The 21,786-nt window shown below is 40.1% G+C and overlaps 1 protein-coding gene across 1 annotated transcript in view; it reads right to left on the minus strand.

The window, feature by feature from the left end:
- The window catches only part of AOAH (acyloxyacyl hydrolase), a 170,450-nt gene that overhangs the window by 55,995 nt on the left and 92,669 nt on the right, over positions 1 to 21,786 (minus strand). Inside the window, exon 12 of the mRNA XM_079930918.1 lies at positions 16,550 to 16,641. Coding sequence (XP_079787044.1) covers positions 16,550 to 16,641 — 92 coding nt within the window. The remainder of the gene's footprint in view (positions 1 to 16,549; positions 16,642 to 21,786) is intronic.

Consider the following 21,786-nt stretch of genomic DNA (forward strand, 5'->3'; position numbering starts at 1 on the left):
ATTCACAGCAGATCTATGATTGCTTTTTCTTCTCTTCACAACACTTTCAATTCCCTGGAGTTAATAGCTGCCTTTGTTTCTTTGTTTAATTTTCTTAACTGTTTATCATCTTTTTGATCTCTTTTCAATATGGTCTGATGTATCAGATAGTTTTTTAATTTCATCTCCTTGTGGAAATCTCTCCTGGGTCCTCTTGCCCTGCTTAATCAGAACTTGTTGCCCTCTCACTCTGCTGCAGAGCAGATATCCTGGGAGCCTCCTTCTTCATACCCTGGGGATCCTTTTCACCTCTTCCTGACTTGTTAGATATCCTATTTCCTGGAAGACCACATTTTTCTTATTTTTGATGGAGAGTACTTTTACGTAACGTTTGAAGGATGTGTGTGAAGTAACATTACTTTTTTTAGCATCTGAAAATGTTTTTATTTTTGACTTAGTGAGGTGTAGGGTGGTGAGGTATTGCTGGTGAGGTGTAGGGCGGGCCCAGAAACACAGCTTGCACCATAAATACAAACACAAATAAGGGTTAATAGGACTTGTTGGGGATGAACTTCAAGTAGAGAAGTAGCAGCGTTCACCTGGTCCCTGAACTCTCATTGTCTCATAGAAAAGTGTCTTAGACAGGACATAGCTAGACTGGACACATATGGGACACCCTATATATTTTTAGGGAAAGCAGGTTCTGGTGTTTATAAGTTGTTATATAATAATAATAATAATAATAAATTTCAGGGATAGGTAACTGTTTTGTTAAAAAGGAGGCGTTCCAAACAGGATGAATCAGCTTCTTGTTAAGTACCGATAGGAAAGAGGAAATGGGTCTCCAGAATTATCAGTTTGCCTCTTGTTGACTGGTGTGGTAGATTTAAGAATAGCCTCATTATCTTTGACACCCCTGCCCTTAAATCTTGGCTGTCTTGTTACTTCTTTGACCAAAAAGATATGGTGGAAGCGACACTATGCCGGTTTTGGCCTCTGGCTTTTAAGAATCTTGGCAACTTTGGTCTCTTGGAGCCCTGGTCCACCACCTAAGAAGTCTGACTATCTTTCTGGAGACACCATGTTAAAAAGGCCCTATAGTGGAAGAACAAAGATGTCCTTCAATAGGTGAATAGATAAACCGTGGTACACCCATACAAAGGACTATTATTCAGCAATAAAAGGAAGTGAGCTATTACGCCATGAAGAGACATAGAGGAAGCTTAAGTGCATATTGTTGAGTAAAAGAAGCCAATCTGAAAAGCCTGCATACTGTGTGATTCCAACTATGTGACATTCTGGAAAAGGCAAAACATGGAGACAATAAAAAAATCAGTGGTTTCCAGGGGTTAAGAGGAGGGAGACGGGTATTAACAGGTGGAGTACAGGGGCTTTTTAGGGCAGTGAAACTAATCTGTATAATACTGTAATGGTGGATATATGTCATTATGCATTTGTCAAAATGCATGGAATGCACAACACAAGGAGTAAACCCTAATGTAAACTACAGACTTCAGTTAAGAATAACGTATCAATGTTGGCTCTTCATTTATAACAAATCTACCACACTCATGTGAGATGTTAATAATAGGGGGAATTGAGGAGATGAGGGATTATTTGGGAACTCTCAGTACTTTCTGCTCATTTTTTCTGTAAAGTTAAAACTGCTCAAAAATTAGTTTATTAAAAAAAAACAAACCCTACCTGGAAAGGAAAAGAGATCCAGCTAAACCCAACCTTCTGGTCACCACTTGTCAGGCACCCACTTCGTGTGAGCGAAGCCATCTTGGACCCTCCAGCCCAGCGCTAAGTGAATACTGTCGTGTCCATGGTCAATATTACATGGAGAGGAAGAATTGGCCAGCCAAGCTCTGCCTGAATTCCTGACCTCCCAAACTGTGAGGTATAAAAATGCCTTGTTTTAAGCCACTAAACTTTGGAGTACTTTTTACACAACAGTCGATGTGCAGAACAGATGCTTATAGAATTCTGGGTTAATATCGTTTTCCCTCAGAAGTTTGAAGGAGTCAATCCATTGGATCCTGACCTACCTATGTTGTTGTCTGAAGCCATTCTGTGCCTCAATCCTTTGAGAACCTGAGTAGCATCTGTTCCAAGTGTTCTGAAGTGTCATGATGACAGGCTTGGTGTGGTTCTATTTCCATTCAGTGTTAGACACACTTTCAACCTGGAAATTCATGTCACTCAGTTCTGAGAGGTGTTCTTGAATTATTCCATTGATGATTTCTTCCTTTCTTAGAACTCCTATTATTTGGATACTGGGTCACCTAGACTGGTGACCTAATTTTCCTAGTTTTTCTATCTTAGTTTCCATCTCTTTGTCTTTTGCTCTATTTTCTGGATGATATCCTCAACATGAGTTTTCAATACATCCATGAAATTCATCTTATGTCGTTAGTATAATCTCCCAATGATCATTGTTGGTCTCTGAATATTTCTTTAATTTTAGTATAATGTTTTAATTTCATGAATGTAATATCTCCTCTTATTTTTTTGAAGATATCATTTTAATTATTTTTATAAGTAGGATATTAATTAAAGTTAAAAAAGATTTCCCCTTGGAGCACTGTCTCTGTTATCTTGAAGTTGTTTTTCTCTTTGCTTTTTGTGTTGTTTTTCACATTCGAGGTTGGTCTCAGATATCTGATGATCTTGGGTTGTTGGCTTATGTGTAAAAGTGGAAACTAGCTGAAAACTCAAAAGCTGATAGGAAAGTGGGCCTGCTGGGTGTGGCTTGTTGTCTACGGCCCTTACTAGAGGGTGGACTGGCTGGGCCTTTCTCAGGGAACCCCTGCTGTCCGAGTCTTTGGGGCTTTCCTCTGAGGATGTGCAGATTCCCCAGAGAAGGGTCTTCTAGTGTCCAGCTGGGCTGCCAGTCCTCTGGGTCCAGGGGTGGGTGGACTTCAGGTTCAGCATGCCTGTGCTTTAGCACAGTGCTCCTACCTCCCCTTGTCTGCTGTCTTCCAGTCCAGAAGCTCTTGATTTTAGCATCTCCGGAGAAGAAACCCTAGTCTTATATCAGAATAAGGGAGGGGAAGAGATCCGAGGATCTAACTACTTCAACAATCTTTCAACCAAGACTTGTTTTTAGCCTCACTTTCATTTCTAGAGCTACCATATGGAGCCAGTTCCCAAGGCCTCTGGGGTTCTGTGGTGTAGACTGGGTTGCTTCTCAGCTGTCCCTCCTCCTAGTTTAGGACGCAATTTTCTTGAATCGACTAAGTCAGTTACCACTTGTCCTTCTGCTTTCTGGCTTCCAACATTTTGTGGCTGTTGGGTCTTCCTGTTCTCTTTGTCCTTGTGGACAAATTCGTTTACTGTCATTTTAGTGGGGTTTCTCAAGGAAGAGAAGTAAATGCTTTGTTCAACCTGCTATCTTACCCAGAAGCCTGAAATGAATACTTTATACACTGCATCATCTACGCCCTCTGCCATGACTATTTTATTATATTTTGAAAAAACAGATGGGAAATGGACATTAGATCTGAGTTCAATACTAAAATAATTTCACAGTCAATAAAGAGGGGTTATTTTCCTTTGGGAAAGTAATGATTACCAATATTTAGCCAGAAAGGTATTTTTGATAATTCTAAAAATGGAATTTATGTACTGAAATATTGTTTTGTTCTTGACCTGCTCATAGAGAGTAAACAGTGTGGATATTAATATTATAGATACAGTTAGTCACACATTACAGAAAGAACATAGAAATCTTTATCAATAGGCAAATAGCTCCATTACTATTTCTGACCAGAAATAGCATCTAGAATTTTGGGATTAAGGTTTTGTAATACTAAGTACTAGAAACTATTTCACCTAAAAAGTTACTATTTTCATTCATCCCCATTCTCAATACATAACCTCTCTTATAAATCTTAGGAACTGAATTTCTCATGCAGTGCTCAGGAATTCTGAGAAGATAGAGGGATCAGTACAATATGTTGAGAAGCTTGTAATACAATATTTGAGATGCCTATAAATGGAGGAGATTGCTTAATAGAAAGTTATTTACATACAGGGTCAGTGAAACTTGAATTAATAGGCTAAACTGAGGATACCGTGCATAGTAAGGTTAACGGTGATCACCATTCTGGTTTCAAATTCCCCTCTTCTCACTCCCCTCTCCCTACTTGGACTCCAGTTTTCTGTATGATCTTTTTTTTTTTTTTTTTTTTTTTGCGGTACGCGGGGCTCTCACTGCTGTGGCCTCTGCTGTTGCAGAGCACAGGCTCCGGACGCGCAGGCTCAGCGGCCATGGCTCATGGGCCCAGCCGCTCTGCGGCATGTGGGATGTTCCCGGACCGGGGCACGTACCCGCGTCCCCTGCATCGGCAGGCGGACTCTCAACCACTATGCCACCAGGGAAGCCCTCCTGTATGATCTTTATTTCTCTTTTTCCTCTGTTGTGCATCAAAACCCAGTCCAACGGGTTAGTAGAAGAGGTAATAGCTTCAGTCCTGTAGTTTGAGGGGTGCAGAGAAGGAGTGTTTGAAAGTTCTCTTCCTCACACATTCCCCAGTGTCTAAGGTAGGGGTGCCCTCAGCATTGAGAGTAGGCTTGGAGGTTCACCATATTAAATTCCCAGTTTTATCAGCTCCATCTATTGTAGGGCCTGGGAAGTACAGCCCTTCCACTGAGGACACACTAGTCATATTTTGATTTCTAATACCAAAATTCAAAACAGATAAATCTCAGAATGTCTACTAGTTGCTTTCCCCAACATGAGCTCAGGTAACACAAAAATCACCTTCTCTGAGAGCCTTCTAATGACCCCCCCCCCACCTCATTTCGCTATGGCTGAAAGAAAAACAAAACAAAAGAAAGAGTAAAATTAAGAACAAGACTCAAGAATAATGCAGACAAATTAAAAGAGTTGTTTTAAAACTGAAAAAATTATCACTTCCTATGTTGATTCCAAGCAGAACCCACTTGGAGAGAGGCAACAAAACAGTTTCCCAAAGGGCTTAGCATATCAGAGGGTTTTTGGGATAAACCGAGTGAAATAGTATTCAAGCAGCAGTGATGTATCAGGTCCTGTTTCTGAGTCTATTTCTGACTCTCTTTAGCAGCACAGCTAGTTTGGGTATAAATTCTGAGACCCTGTGAAGCTGAATGGGGATAAGTCACACAAAAAAGACTGGGGCTTGGAATGTGAGTGAGAGAGAAATGGTAACATTTGATGTGAACGGTTAGGACAGGGGAGTGGATTGGGATAAGGTTGGATAATTTAGAGACTAGACAGGCTTTATTCAGGGACCTCTACTGCTAGGAAGTTTTAAGACAAGGGTGGATAATTTGCTTTCCGATGTGGATGGAGATCAGGCCAGCATGGGGCCAGGGAGATGGATTAAAGAACTTTTAAAATTCCTTCTAGCTCTTTGATACTAGCCACGTCCCAGAGCCCTGTGTAGCCCCTAATTCACTGCATCACAGGAGAACCAAGATTTCAGCCTCAGAGAGAGATAAACATGCAGAATATGACTCGTTGTGTATTCAAAGAGCCTGGCAATGGGCTAATTATGCAGGGGGGCTTGCAGGGTGAGGATGACTGCAGAGGAGGTCCCAGGAGTTCAGACATGAAAAGATTAGCAAGACAGCATGATAGATTTTTGAATTTGGAGCAGCAAAATAGTAGAGGGAAATAGACTTCAGGGGCATCGTGTTCAATAATTCATAAGCTGCTATACTCACACAAGGCTTCTTACCTGTTAACTTTCCACTAAGATTCCTTCCTCTGCCCTTCTCTGAGCTTGTGGCATTATAACTCTCTCCATCCTGGCTTTGGCCAGCCTCAGATTTGATTCTAGGCCACTGTATCAGGGTAAACTTTAAACTGTGATAAAACGGAGGGATTTAAGCCTGTGGATGCTTATAAATCTGAAAAGATCATTTGTGGCACAGAAGAAGATTGTTTTAGTAATCTCAGCACTATTTCTCAAAGGATGCTCTACTAGTTTGAGCATCACTAGGATGCAACACTAGTTTCTTGAGACATATTTTTCTCATAAACCACACACACATTCTACATGGTTCTGTGGTCAGATTAGTTTAAGAAATGTTTCATATTACACCTTGGAGCTATATACAAAACTTTTGGGGCTTATTGAAGGTTCTTATAAGCCTTACACTGAATAAACCTGTTTCCCTTTATTTAAACCAGCATTTCCAAAACTTATTTGACCTAGGAATCTTTTTAAAAAGTGTGCATAATACCTTTTAACATCTTGTGGAACTAGCGTTTCACAGAAACAGTTTTTGAAGAATACTGATGAACTATCTCTGTGATCTATATTTGAGCTTTATGAGATGGCCTAAAATCTCAAGTTCAGTTGGTTACAAGAATTCTACTAGAAAAATTTGGAGGTTGTACATTTACTTTGATCAATCTAGACTGCTGTAAAATTATATCATTCTGGACAAAAAATCACATCAATGCTTAATTTATCTATTATTGACCAAATAGCAGATCTCTCCTTTGTTTTACTCTTTCTACCTGACTACTGAGTTGATCATTTTACTTTAAACTTATTTTCTCCAATTTGTTGACTGTGTATTTACTTTAATATTATGATGAATTTTGCTAATTTCTTGTAGAACATTTATTATCGAACCCACTTAGAAGTCCAAGGGCTTAAGTTACACTGATTTATTTTTATATGCGTCCCGTTATGCAGATGGTGATCAAATTCATGCTGTTTATACTCCTCCTCCCATGTTCCTGGTGTTTTCCCTGAAATGTTAATTCCTGCAAATCTGATTTGATTTAGGCAATCTGAGTAAATGCAAGGGAAGGATGTTTGTAGATCATACCACACTCTGCAAATATAAAGTGATGTCATTATAAACTTAGTGATTCTTTTATTGAGTACCTGCTATAGTGCCACACTCTGTGCCAGGGGCTAGGGCCCCAGAGCGAAGTCAAGCCGAATTCTGGCACTCGAGATGCTCAGAGTCTGGTATGGGGTGGGTGGAGTGGGGAGACAGTGAGTAAACAGTTATGACAAGTGAGACGACATTGGTATTGAAGGGGCAAAATAGGAGCTCAGGAGAGAATCGTATAGTCAGATGGGGGTTAGTACGGAGAGGCCGTCAAAAGGAACTGACCCCTGACTGGTGGTTGTTGAAGCATGAACGGGGGTAACTAGATAAGACAAAGCTGAGGTTCAATACCTATGAAAAATGCTCAAACTCACTAGTAATCAAGAGGTTACATATTAGAAGAGCAATAAAATATTTTTTGTTAGATCGGAAAAAAATTAAGAAGATATTTGTCAATAGCCGGTATTGACAAAGGTGTTGGGAAACAAGTATTCTTTTTTTTTTTTTTTTTTTTTTTGCGGTACGCGGGCCTCTCACTGCTGTGGCCTCTCCCGTTGCGGAGCACAGGCTCTGGACGCGCAGGCTCAGCAGCCATGGCCCACGGGCCCAGCCACTCCGCGGCATGTGGGATCCTCCCGGACCGGGGCACGAACCCGTGTCCCCTGCACCAGCAGGCAGACTCCCAACCACTGTGTCACCAGGGAAGCCCGAAACAAGTATTCTTGTACAATATTTGTGGGACTGTAAATTGGTGTAGCCATTTTGGAAGGATTATAAAAAATTAAAAATGTATACATTCTGATCCAGTAAATTTTTTCTAAAGACATCCTTACATGTAGTCATAAAGAGAACCATAGAATGTTCATTACAGCATTATTGGAATTAATGAGAACTTGGAATTAAGTTGACTGTCCATCAGTAGGAGAATAAAACAACCATACTATGAAATACCATTCTGCACAAGAATGGAAAGTGTTTCAAGAAGTATTGTTAAAGCATTAATTTATAGTATGTTATGCATAGTATGATGTCATTTACGGGAAAACCCCAACAAAGCATTTATTTCTTTATGTACAAATACATAGAAAGGGTCTGTAAGAAACCACACTAAATTGATAACAGGACTTTCTTCTGAGAAAGGGAATGAAATTGGGAGAGGGCTTTGGCTTTTTACATTATATAGCTCAGTATTTTTTGTAAAATAAAAATGTATTCATGATTTGAATAAATTAGAAAATAAAATTAAAAACTCAGTAGGGTCAAAAAAAAGAACCCCCCAAAACTAAGTAGGGTCAAAGGGGACATCACTGCAGTGGAGAGATTTGTCAGTACACAGCAGGAAGAGTCCTGGGCTAGCAGTCGGGGTCTCCAGGTGGTCCTTCCTGCCCCAGGCAGCCTTCCTGTGCCTGCATTCCATTCCTTCTTGCCTTGTCTAAGACCTGTTCCTTCCTTTGTCCGCCTTTCTCCCTCTTTTGGCTCTTCCTAACTCCACAAGCATGCTGCAGGATTTCTCATCTAACAATGTCTCCCTCATCTTTTATTCCCCATCAGCTATCACCTCACTTCTCTGCTCCCTTTGATAGTAAAACTCTATGAGTTGTGTATGCTCACCTGCATTTACTTCATCACCTCCTGAACCTATTCTCTCCAATCAGACTTCCATCTCCGCCCCACTGAAACGTTTCTGGTCAAAGTGTCCCCTTGATCACTGCCTGGACACCCAGTGGTCCTTCTCAGTTCTCATCTTCCTCTTCCTCAGGCACCATCTGGCTGATGGGCACTTCTCCTTTGGAAACACTTTCTTCACTTGGCCTCCAGGACACTAAATGCTTCTAGTTTTCTTTCCCCTTTGAGGGCCGTTCCTTCTCTTCCCTAACCTCTACGTGTTGACGTCCCCCAACCACTCTCCTCAGCCACATCTCTTTTCTACACTCACTCCCTGTAACAGAAATTCTCAATTTTTTTCTCTCAGGACCACTTTATGTTTTTAAAATTATTGAAGAAACCGGAGAGCTTTTGTTTATGTGAGTTATAGCTGCCAATATTTATATACTGGAACTTAAAACTTAGAAATTTGAAAGATCATTTAATTATTAATCACTTAATAATAATAAGCCCATTACATGTTAACATAAATGAAATATTTGTTTTCTGAAAAAAACATATTTTCCAACCTCTCCCCCAATTAGTGAGAAGAAAAGCATCATTTTACCATTTTGCAAATCTCTTCAATGTCTGACTTAATGTCAATAGAAGACAGCTAGGTTCTCACATCAGCTTCTGCATTGTCTGTTGTGATATGTTCTTTTAATGGAATTATATGAAGAAAATCTTGTCTTAAGTATACATTTAGGTTGAAAGTGAATAACATTTTAATATCCTTTTTAGATAACAACTGATAGCCTTCTTTGATTCTACACCAAAACTCAGCAAGCAGTTGTTTCTTAAAGGGTGATTAGTTGCAATATGGAATCTGAAATGGACTTTTTGCATGATGTTGCATTCAAGTGCATTGGTCTAGCTTGTACTTTGAATGGATCTTTCACCCAGGCATGATTTCATGTATCACAAACTTGTCATTTAGAAAATATTGGTTTACTGAGTTACGCAGATATTCCAAATGTTGATGCATCTTATGATACAATATTGAAAAATCATACTTGTTGCAAGCACCACGTATCTCAGTAGAAAGGACTTGGAGTATTAGGAAGCTGTCAAGTTTATAGTAGAAGACACAACTTTTCAAAAATTCTAAATTTTCTCTGAAAGCTCAAATTTTATGATTGGTAATCAATACTGTCAGTTGTTTTCCCTGAAGTGACAAGCTCATTGCATTCATTTTAGATACAATACCTGCCATATATCCAAGTCTAAATAACTATAACTTGTTTTCCAGTCTTTTTCAGTAAGAAAGGTGTTCCATGAAAAACTGACTAATTCAGTTCTCAACTCTCTCACACGAGTGCTTTTCCTTAGAATAACTATCATATTTTGTTATGCAGCAGAAGTGCCCTATGCATACTTCCCGTTTCATCAGATGAAATCATTAAAAATCATGTACTTACTTTAATAAAATTAATAATTTTTTTCTTACCTTATAGGTGACATTTTCAAGGGAAGATCCCCCCTATTCTTTAATCCAGGAGGTGTGGAGGTGAAGACCACAGTGACTCCACTAATATAGTTTGGTGCCACTGCTTTGATTCATGCTCAGATGTCAGCAGTTTTTTACACACCATTGCTTTTTCACCATCAGTTCAAAGGGCTACACAGTGCAAAAGGCAACTACTGTTTTAGCATTGTTGTGAAATAGATTTATCCTGTGGACCCCCTGAAAACGTCTTAGAGACCCACCCCAGGGGTCCATGGACCACATTTGGAGAATCACTGATGTAGACTATCTCTCACTCCAATCAGCCTCACCCAACCTCAAAGTGACCAACTCTTTGGCTAATTATTTGTTTTGCAAAGTATAATTATAAGATGGCTAATCACTTGCAATTATATCGCATGTAAATTTTGAATAATGGTTTTAATAAGGTTATTAAGCCTATTAGTGCTTAGTACTGACATGTCTTTTTTTTTTTTTAAACAGGAAATTAGGTTGGCAAATGTTAGCTGCAAATCCCTTCTCTCCAATTTTATGTTTTTAATGCCCCAAGTGACTTGGTTTGGAGTTATACACTGCTTTTCAAAACTGTTCTCTCATATAATGTCTATTGGGTTGGAGAGAATAGATAACCTTTAACACTCAGATTCTAGGACACCTCTCATCAAAGATGTGTGTTTAAATGTCCTTGAATAGCATTACTGTGCCACTTATAACAATGGCTTTGTCTATTTCTTTCTAAGCATTTGCTCTGTTTCTGGCCCCAAATAGCAAATTTAAGTCAGAAGCAGAGGGAGCAAGTTACCCTAGAAAATTCCATCTAGTTTGCACCCACTTATGTTGACCCACTGGTCTCACTCTTAACTCTCTAGCTTGATATGGTAACTTTGGTCATTGTTTTTGGTTCTTTTGGCTTTTGTGACTTTTTAAGGCTAACTGCAGGCTTACTTTATTTTTTTTAAGTTGTGTCTGTTGCCCTGCTCTTACTCCCAGCTTTGAAGAACTTCTCTATCATTTAGCCCTGGCAGGCAGAACTCCACTGTCTGGACCGACTCCTGGCCTCACTTTCAGAAGGGGATTTGGATAATCATAAATTCTCAGGTTAGAGGCGTTGGGTTCAGGTGGTTATTTCTGTTAAGGATTTGGAGTCACCTGTTTCCCTCTCTGGGGGTCGCTTGGAAGAAATAGTATGCATAAAGGATTATAATGGAGAACCGCTTTAACTAATAAGCTGGTCAAACACCTCATGCAGGGCTTACTATGTATGAACTTGACTTCTATTGCACAGCATCCCTGGCCCTAGAGAAACATGGTTCCTAGAACATTTCAGGCTCTGACCCATAAACTTAGTCATATCTTTTCTCAAGGCACGGCTAGTTAAGGGTCGGAGAAAGCATATTTGGTGGAGAGAAGCAGGAGCATCTCTCTCCAGCAGTTTTCCCTAATGCTTCTAAATCAAGCAGCAGCATAAAGTAGGATGTGGACCTGAACATCATGTTGCCCTACAACAACCAAACCTGAATGTCAGAGAGAACGTCAGAGATCGGCAGGTGCAACTCCACTTCATCATATAAATGAAGTCCAGGGATGCTAAATGTTCCACCTAACAGCCACACAGAACCAGAACCCTTTCACCTGTAGACACAAACTTCTTCCTACTCTACCACACGGACTCACAGTGCTCTGGAATTTTAGATGTTGCATTTTGTTCTTCCAGTTTCATTGAGATATAGCTGACACACATCACCATATAAGTTTAAGGTGTACTGCATATTGATTTGACTTACATCCATCATGAAATGATTATCATAATAAGTTCAATGAACAGCCATCATCTCTTATAGATACAGCATAAAAAGTTATTTTCCTTGTGATGAGAATTCTTAGGGTTTATTCTCTTAACAATTGTCATATATAATGTGTAGTAGTGTTAATTATTTTATCATTTCGTACATTACATCCCTAGTACCCATTTCTCTTATAACTGTAAGTTTGTACCTTTGTACCTTTTGATTGTCTTCATCCAATTCCCCCTCCCCCTCCCCTCTGGTAACCACAAATCTGATCTTTTTCTATGAGTTTGTTTGTTTGTTTTTGAAGTATAATTGACCTATAACACTCTGTTGGTTCCTGATACACAACATAGTGATTCGATATTTTTATGCATTTCAAAATGATCACCATGATAAGTCTAGTTACCATCTATCGCCATACAAAGATATTACATAGTTATTGACTATATTTCCCACACTGTACACTTCATTCCTGAGACTCATTTATTTTGCAGCTGGAAGTCTGTACCTCTTAATCTCCCTTATCTATTTATGTATTGCTTTTAAGCAAGAAGTTCTTCCTTCCTGAAATTTTGATATTGTTTTTTATCCTTCTACATGGGTTACTGGGCCTTGGCTTCTTTAACCTAAATAGGATTTTCCTGTTACATTAATTGCTTTTGAAAGTGATCTGAACACAAATAACTATTTTTAATCTTTAAAAAATACTTTTTTCTTCTCACTTACTGTTAGAGTTCTCCTTATTGTCAGGGTCCCAGCCCCCAAGCTGCCAACCTCACAGAGGGCTTTTTGCTTTCGCCTTTGAACTACTCAATTTCTTTCAGAAAACACATGGTTTTAAGGGATATAACTTTTTGAATTTTCTGAAGCCTGGGAGTCAAGAGAACAGATTTCATTAATGTTGACTCAACTGAAGGATGTAAAGATTTGTAAAACTAAGCGGTTATGTTTGTCTTTTAATACATGCATGTAATTTCAATTAGAGTTATATTCATCTCATACAGGAGATACTAAATTTTGAGGGGGTGGAGGGCATAATGGAAGAAGAAAGGAAAGCAACCATCTTCTCTTCCAAACTTTTGCTTTCAAAGGTACATTTCCAAAGAACATTGTTAATACACAAAGCATGAGGCTGATCACAGATAATAGGAGGCACTTTCTAGAGATCCAGTTGAATAGAGAAATCCATAAATTCTACCCCACGTTGATAAGCATTTGGACTTAAAAGGACATTTGCTCAAAATGCCTATGGCAGCTGCCACATCTCTCACAAACACTGCCTCTAGGTCAGTGTTCTATTTATTCTCCTGACTCCACCAGAAGAGGACCCCCATCCTATGCCGATCTCTCTTTAGTAATTGTTACACACTTGATAACTCTTCGTTCTTTTAAGAAGACTGGACTAGCACAGGTTACCTGCAGGTATAATTTACATGAGAGTATATGAGAGTTTAATAGGAGCTACTGCTACAAGGGACATACCGGATGGTGACACACAGGGACTGTCATGCTGCTGTGTTTTTGCTTAATGGGGGATCCATTGCAACTCTGATTCCAGACAGATAATTTCCCTTTTTATCAAAGGGAGTTAAATATATTCTTCTCCATTCCAGCTAAACGGCAGAGAACACAGGCACAGTACACAGAAACAGGTGGCAAAAGAGCACTAAGAGAGAGATAACTAGAAAAATTGGGCCACAAAAGCATAGAGAAAAAACCCCTGCAGGGCAGGTGGCCAACCAGCTGAGGTGCGCATCTCCTTAGAAATACAGCTGGTAAGGATAATGCTTAGAGTCAACACTGAGCAAGTTGCATGAGCAGACTGTTTTGTAAATAGCAGTACAGAGCCTAATACAAGAAGGTGTTATGTCAGCACAGACTAGCTCACGATAGAGACGATTTTCACATAAGCTGCACCTAGACGGTTCCCTCCTTCGTGCCATGTGGTCAGAATCTCTCTGCATAGCCCTCATAAGAATTATAAACCATTTGTGTCTGATGACTTACAACTTTTCCTCTGCAAAGCCCTCATAAGAATTATAAATCATTTGTGTCTGATGACTTAAAACTTTTCCTCTGCATAGCCTTCATAAGAATTATAAACCATTTGTGTCTGATGACTTACAACTTTTCCTCTCCCTTTTCCCCCGCTGCCTCTCTCCTAAGGAAGATCTATCTGCCTGCTGGGCTCTCATAGGATGATGGCTGGCAACTGCAATAGGATTGGCGAGCTAGCAGGATTTCACATTGATAACGGAGGAACCCCCTTGTCTGAGGACAGAATAGAGGCAGAAAAGAAAGAGGGACACTGGCTCCCGCTCCCACCGCCCAACAAAAACTGAAAACAACTGAACAGAGTCTGCTTGGGAGCAGGCGCTAAGTTTGGGTAGAGGTTTTAGGAAAATTACATTTAGGACATGTGGGGCAACTATTGGTGGGTATGAGCTGTAAGTGGAAAAAGATGAGGAAACAAGTTTTCATCATTTTAGCTGCACACGGGAATGGATTCCCCTTTCATTCTTTGAGTGTCTCCAGTGAAGGTTTAAACTATTTAACAATTAATTTTAAACATCAGACTAGTATTTCTTCAATGGCAACTTCATGAGGCTTTAGGTCAAAAGGTGGGGTTCATATGTAAATTTAAGCTTCCATTAAAAGTATGGTAAACTGTGTCCATTTCTCAGTCATAACTAATTCTTTTTGTTTGTCATAAAGGCCTGGATTTAGAGAAATTTCCAAGTACTTTTATACATAGATAGCTGGATTGCGTGGAGGGTACTTAAATAATATTTTCTCAATTTTGATGTTGACAGTGGGGAGATAAACAAGACTGCTGTCCTCAATGCTGCTTTAGGCAGGCTATCTCTGGACGTGTTCCAGGTGACAAAGACCACCTTTGGTCTTTGTCAGGGGCCTCAGGCCACTGGGAGTATGGGGGCCCTAGGAAGGGACAATGGGCACATGATCAACGTCTGAAACAATGCATGCCACCTCTTCACGTGGGGAGGGCATTTTTGGTTCTTGGTCATTTCCTCATCCTAGAGCTACACTCTCAAACACAGGGACAATGGCTAAAGGGGGTCACGTTCCCACAGGTAGAATAAAAACAGCACATAAAAGTCGGAAGTTGTGAGCTAGGAGTGCCTTGGTTCACCAAATTATTCTCTGGTTCCATTATTCACAAGGTTCCATGACCGCGGATCCTACCACTTCTTATTCACCTGTGGCCTTGGTCAAGTTTCTTAGCCTATCAACTTAGCCCTTAGATTCCTCAACTTTGAAATGCAGAAAATAATACCACCCACCTCACAAAGAGATGAAATGAGAAAACCTCTAAATAACACTCAGTACAGTGCTTGGTATGTAGGGAATGCCTATGAAGGTTACTTCCTATTATCTCTATTAATCATACTGTAAGTATTGTTACACTTAATGGCAAGGACTGACCTAATTTTCTTTACATGATTAAATGTGAAAATCTACACCTAAACTTGAAGACACATTTCTTTTACTTTCCCTTATACTCACGAATATAAGGGAAATTATGATTTCTATATAAATATGAGTGCCATTTCCTGAAGTTTGGTTATCTTTTCTAGCTTTTCTCTACCTTTTTCATTGTCCCCATCTCCTAAATCCTTTCAGGTTTGAGCCCCTTGCCAAATACCCCAAAAGGAGGTGGCTGTTGACCATTTCCATGAATTCTTCTTTCATTATTGACCCCTGTAGCTCTGTGTTGACAGTTGTCTTTTGGCACATTTAACCCATATTAACAATGTTTGCACATTTCTCTCATCTGCCCTCCTTGATTATAGTTGACTGCAGAGGCAGGATGAGCCTTATTTATCTTTGAAATAGCTACGGCATCTGTGCCTTATTAGGTAGTAAGTATTTAATAAGTATTTTTAAAATGAGTGAGTAAAGATAAGAATAAGTTATTCAGGATATGCGAGGTCGTCTATTAAATTAAAAAATGGGGTGCTCAAACTCTAAATGGCTGTCCCCAGGCCCCAAGAAAACACCCAATCCCACACAGCACGCTGGGTTTGTGTTCACTCAGACTCGCCATGCATCTTCTCTACTTTCAACTCCAGAGCATTAAAACCAGGATGATTCTAAGCCATTGAGACTTGCCTGTTGCCTTTTTTTTTTTAAACAGCTCATGCAGCTCAATATCAAAAAAACAAACAACCCAATCCAAAAATGGGCAGAAGACCTAAATAGACATTTCTCCAAAGAAGATTGCCAACAAACACATGAAAGAATGCTCAACATCATTAATCATTAGAGAAATGCAAATCAACACTACAATGCGATATCATCTCACACCAGAATGGCCATCATCAAAAAATCTACAAACAATAAATGGAGAGGGTGTGGAGAAAAGGGAACCCTCATGCACTGTTGGTGGGAATGTAAATTGATACAGCCACTGTGGAGAACAGTATGGAGGTTCCTTAAAAAACTAAAAATAGAACTGCCTGCTGCCTTTTAAAATGTTAATATATGAGAGTAAATAAGCAAGTAAACTTCTTTGTCTCTTGAGGCAGAAAAATTCAGTGTTGTGCTTGAGAATTTTTCATCGGAGGTCAACTCTAGAGCCCCTGAGCAGGAACACCCCCTCCTTGCCAGCAGGGGTAAAGTCTAATTTGCATAAGCCCCACCACACGGTAGACTCTATGTCAGTGGTGGGTTTGTTGTTTGTCACTCATGTTCCAGAAGCAATTTCTAATAATTCTCATTTCAACATCTTGGGGACAAATCTCATCTCCTGTTGTTTCCTTACATAGACATATTGAAATGTTTGAAGGTGTGCAAACACACATACCCGCTAGTGGAGTCCAGAAATCCAGTAGTGCCAGAGAGTTGGGGCCAGTCGAGCTCATTGGTAAGAGCTGTTGGTAAATTGAAGAAGGATTTCTAAAGGAAAAATAAAGTAGAAATTATCAAAATGATCACTTGTTTTCTATAAGGAGTAAGATTATCTATTGCTCAGGCATTGTGCCTCTCTCTCACTCTCTTTCTTAATCTCTTTCTTTAAGGGCCTTTGCATTTAAAGCTTATACCTCTTAAGGTTAACCATCATCAGAAAATTCACAAGGATCAGCATTATTCATGAACTTGCTTCCATTCAGCTCCTGGGAAAAACGTAGAACGCATGGCAGCTCTTATTCATCCCTCTTCTGAGAGACAGATAAACGTTCCACTCTTTTAATTTCTGAGATTTTCTCCATTTCTAAGGCTAGATAATCAGAAAATTGACTGTCTGGAAAGTAATAATACCCAAGCCTCCAGCAAATATGCCTTCCTTGAGTTCAAAGCTATGCCTTCAGTCATTAGGATGGTGCCTCCTGACCTCCTTGGGTGGGTGGAGGGTCCTCAGACACCTTTGAAAAATCTAATTATGGTTCCTTTCTTCATGAAGATGCACATATACTCAACATGGCCTATGACTTCAAGGGGTTCACAGAACTCCTGCAACTCTTGCATAGACTCCTGTTCAAGAACTCCTGACATAGAGTGTTGACAAAATTAGAATTCCTTTGAACCACATTCTATGACTTGTGCAAAATCACAGAAGAAAAATGTTGCCAGCTGTGTCTCCTGATTGTTCCTCCTCCCCTCTGGTCTAATTCCTAGAAAAGGCTTATCTAGATTAATGTGTTCAGAATAGGGTTGCCAGATTTAGCAAGTAAAAATACAGATGCTCAGTTAAATTTGAGTTCCTATGAACAAGATGTGGTACATACTTTCAGCAGAATACTACTCAGTCTTAAAAAAGATGGAAATTCTGACACATGCTACAACATGGATGAACCTTGAGGAAATTATGCTAAGTGAAAGCAGCCAGTCACAAAAAGACAAATACTGCATGATTCTATTTGTATGAGCTATCAAGAGTAGTCAAATTCACAGAGACATTAAGTAGAATGGTAGTTGACGGGGACTGGGGGGAGTCGAAACGGGGAGTTGCTATTTAATGGGTATAGAGTTTCAGATTTGCAAGATGAAAAGTTCTGGATGTTGGTTGTATAACAGTATGAATATACTTAACACTACTGAACAGTACGTTTAAAAATGGTAAGATGGGGCTTCCCTGGTGGTGCAGTGGTTGACAGTCCACCTGCGGATGCAGGGGACACGGGTTTGTGCCCTGGTCTGGGAGGATCCCACATGCCGCGGAGCGGCTGGGCCCGTGAACCATGGCCGCTGAGCCTGCGCGTCCGGAGCCTGTGCTCCGCAACGGGAGAGGCCACAACAGTGAGAGGCCCGCGTACCGCAAAAAAAAAAAAAGGTAAGATGGCAAATTTCATGTTATGTGTATTTTACCACAATTTTAAAACAGGAATATGCAAAAAGTTGAATTGAAATTAAACGGGATAATTTTTAGTATTAGTATGTCCTGGGCAATATTTGGAACATACTTATACTTAAAAAATTATTTGTTGTGTATCTAAATTCAAATTTAAGTGGGTGTCCTGAATTTTACCTGGGAATCCCAGTTTGGATAAAATCTCAGAAAGCCAATGATCCCTTTTTGCCTTGGCTGACAGGAAAACTCAGTGCCTGGTTGCAGGAAGCAGTTTATTTCAGGAAATAATGTCATCTCCTCCATGTTCTCTGTGTTTCCCAACCTTGAAAACACATGCCCTCTTTGGATGAACATGAAAGCCTTGAGTCCACCTTCAATCTTATTTTAAAATGAAAAAGAAATGACAGATAATGCCTAAGACAAATCACATCAAAGCAATTGTAGCAATGAATAGGACTTTTCAAATGGCCTATGGTCCTGCCCCCTGCTCACTTTCTCACCCATGATCATCCTTGCCTTGTCTCCTAGAGAGACTCTGAATATGGAGGCTGTGAGGGAAGGAGAAGCCACATTTCTCTCTCCTTAACCATTCAAAAGTGTATCTTTATTGTTTTTTCTGATTGCAAAGTAGTACATGCTTCTTATAAAAATTCAAACATCATAGTAATATACAATGTGGGAATGAAAGTCCCCCATCACCTCTCCTTAAGAGATAACTATTATGAGATAACCACTGTTAACACTTTGTATTATTTATATGTATATAATATATAATGGAATCTACTCATTCTTCCTACTTCAGAGTGTGTGATAGTCCCTACTATCCTATAGAGAATGAGTACTCAAAAGAAATAAAATAAAATTTGTATTTCTCAGTTTTGGACTGCTACTAGTTGGATGTGTTCCCACAAAAGTTGGGTTAAAGGCCTAACCATCAACGTCTCAGAATGTGACTTTATTTGTAATTGGGTCATTGCAGATGTAATTAGTTAAGTGAAGATGAGGTTGGAGTAGGAAGGGTTCCTAGTCCAATATGATGAGGGGTTCTTATAAGAAGAGGAAGAAGAGAAGCTAGGAAAGAGGCATGGAACAGATTCTCTCTCAGATCCCTCAGGAAGAACCATCCTGCTGACATCTTGATCTCCAAATTCCAACTTCCAACTTCCAAAACTATGAGAGTAAATTCCCTTGGTTTTAAGTCACCCAGTTTGTGGTACTTTGCTGTGGTAACCCTAGAAAATGAGGACATGGCCTGAATTGGACAATTTGCTTATAGTTCTTATGATTCAGGGGTCCAAGATATAAACCCTTCTATTATGCTGACTTCTCAAAGTAAGTCATATAATAAATACGTTCCACATGCACTGGTTATCCCATGGTGCCTTGCACTCTTTTCCATGGCTCTGTGAGCTTCCTTCACTCCCCTTTCCTCAATCACCTCCCCCTTGCACATGTCAATCCCAAGGTCCCCAGCCTTATTCTTATCCCAAGTGTGATTTCCAGCACAGTAGGGGCTGGAAGTGGATGCGAGGTGGTTGGGAAGGACGGCTTCTTGGGATACATCTGTATTCGTTATGATTTATCCCCGTCAAAGGAGCAGAAACAAACTCATGGAAAGGTGGCTTCCAATAAGTCTCGGAGCACCGTGCAATTCCAGTGACTGACACTTTGTTCCCCCTTAGCAAGAAGCACCCACCACATTACCGTGGTGGAGTTTTTTTTTTTTTTTTTTTTTTTTGGGGCACACGGGTCCCTCACTGTTGTGGCCTCTCCCACTGCGGAGCACAGGCTCCGGAAGCGCAGGCCCAGTGGCCATGGCTCATGGGCCCAGCCGCTCCGCGGCATGTGGGATCCTCCCAGACCGGGGCACGAACCCGTGTCCTCTGCATCGGCAGGCGGACTCCCAACCACTGCGCCACCAGGGAAGCCCACCGAGGTGGAGTTTTGAGCAGGAACTCTCTTTTAGTTTTTGTTCCTCCTGGCACTGTAACTCAAATGTTTTCTCTGTTTATCTTATTTTTTTCCGTAGGGCTTTCTGCTTATAATGTGTGCTTATATATTCAATTCTGCTAGAGAAGACAAGAAAAACACATAGAATAGATGAAAATCATAAGCTGTGGTAAGTCGAGATAGTGAGCAGGCAAGTGGTTTGTGAGATGCAGGCAGAATTTATGCGCTGTGTTAAGTAAGTTAGCAACCTGTAAAAACATGTTAAAACTTAAAAGAACGATACAACACTCCCCCACACCACCCTCTCACATTTTTCTCAGTTATCCGCACAATGACAAGCCCAGATTTGGGAAACTGGGTTTGGAACTGGGCTTCTGATTCTGGGTGGGTCTGCTCTCTCTTTCAGAAGAAGTTGTTAGGCAAGAACTCTGCTCACATAGGGAGGTGTGCAGCCTGGAATAATAATGGCGGGGATGGTAGTTCTGAAGTGTGCCAGCAGAGTGGGGAAAGGGCTCTGCTCTAGGAATTAGGAGATCTGACTTCTATGTCTGGCTCTACAAATACAGCAAAACTTCATGGTTTGGATATGACACTCTGGAAACAGGTTCCATACTTCACACAGCCCCCATTCTCAATCAGGGGTGGGTAAACAAATTTTATCTCCCTGGTGGGGGATGAAAAGATGTTGAGAAAGGGGTAGGACCAGTGAGGAAATGGCCAGCCACCCTGTCTTGAGAAGTGGGGTCTCCATGTCCCCAGCATTCTCCCAGCTCAATCTTTCTGGATCAACCTGAAGAAATGGTCTCAACTACCTGGGAGAATCCTGGACCCTTTGCTCTTCAAGAAGCCCCCACCATCTGTGGAATCATCCCGACCAGGTGCTGAATTATAGCTGGGATCAGGGTGGGTTTGCATTCCATAGTTTGAGCCCTAGAAGGCCCAGGAAGGTAAACTGCATAGGTGTATCCTAGTTATTTGATTAACCTTGAAATAACGCAAATTTGTGTTTTCCTGGTTAAATATTTTCGACTTCACTTATGGTGTTACGGCAAGGTTTTACTACTACTAACTGTGCAAAATCAAGGAAAATGTAGCTTTACCAGCGTTCCAGCTCTGACGTCTCTCATTATATCCTATCCACTTCAATAAGACTGTTGGGAGGATCAAAAGACAGTGAGAGAAGCAGGTTGACAAGCAGAAGGCCTACACTATGTAAAGCATCATGTTTAGGATGGATCACCTAGTCTCTCCCTTTCCAAGTGGATTGTCCCAGGTTTTAAGAAGAATAAAGTTTATTGACAGATAATAGAAAAGACTTGAGCAGACAAATGGAAGCCTCTACCTATTTGTTCTTCCTTAGGAAATTTGGTAGCTAAAAACGAGAGGTAACAGCCAAAGTTTTATAGACCTTAGCAAAAAGAGAATGTTTAAGTCCTATCACATTAAACACTAAAAGCCTTATTTAAGCAACATTATACTCAAGATACTTCAGGCATTTAAGGCAGGAAATATGCAAATTAAGATCTCCCTCATGAACTCCTGCTTATTCCTCTTAAGCATTTATGTTCTCAGGAAACTCATCTTAAATGTACCTTAAATGTGCATATGTGGAAAGACTTTATATTTACCAAGAAAAATTTTCCAGGCTTGTAAAGAGCATCAGAAACTCAATGAGTATTAAATCAACTACTGCATTGCTTCAAGTTTTCTTCTGATTTTATCAATGACATAAAAATGTTTTATGTCATAATTGGCAAGTGTATACCATTTTTTGTGTAAGCACTTTTTGAGCAACCACTGTG

This window comes from Stenella coeruleoalba, assembly GCF_951394435.1.
Source record: "Stenella coeruleoalba genome assembly, chromosome: 9".
Taxonomy (NCBI): domain Eukaryota; kingdom Metazoa; phylum Chordata; class Mammalia; order Artiodactyla; family Delphinidae; genus Stenella; species Stenella coeruleoalba.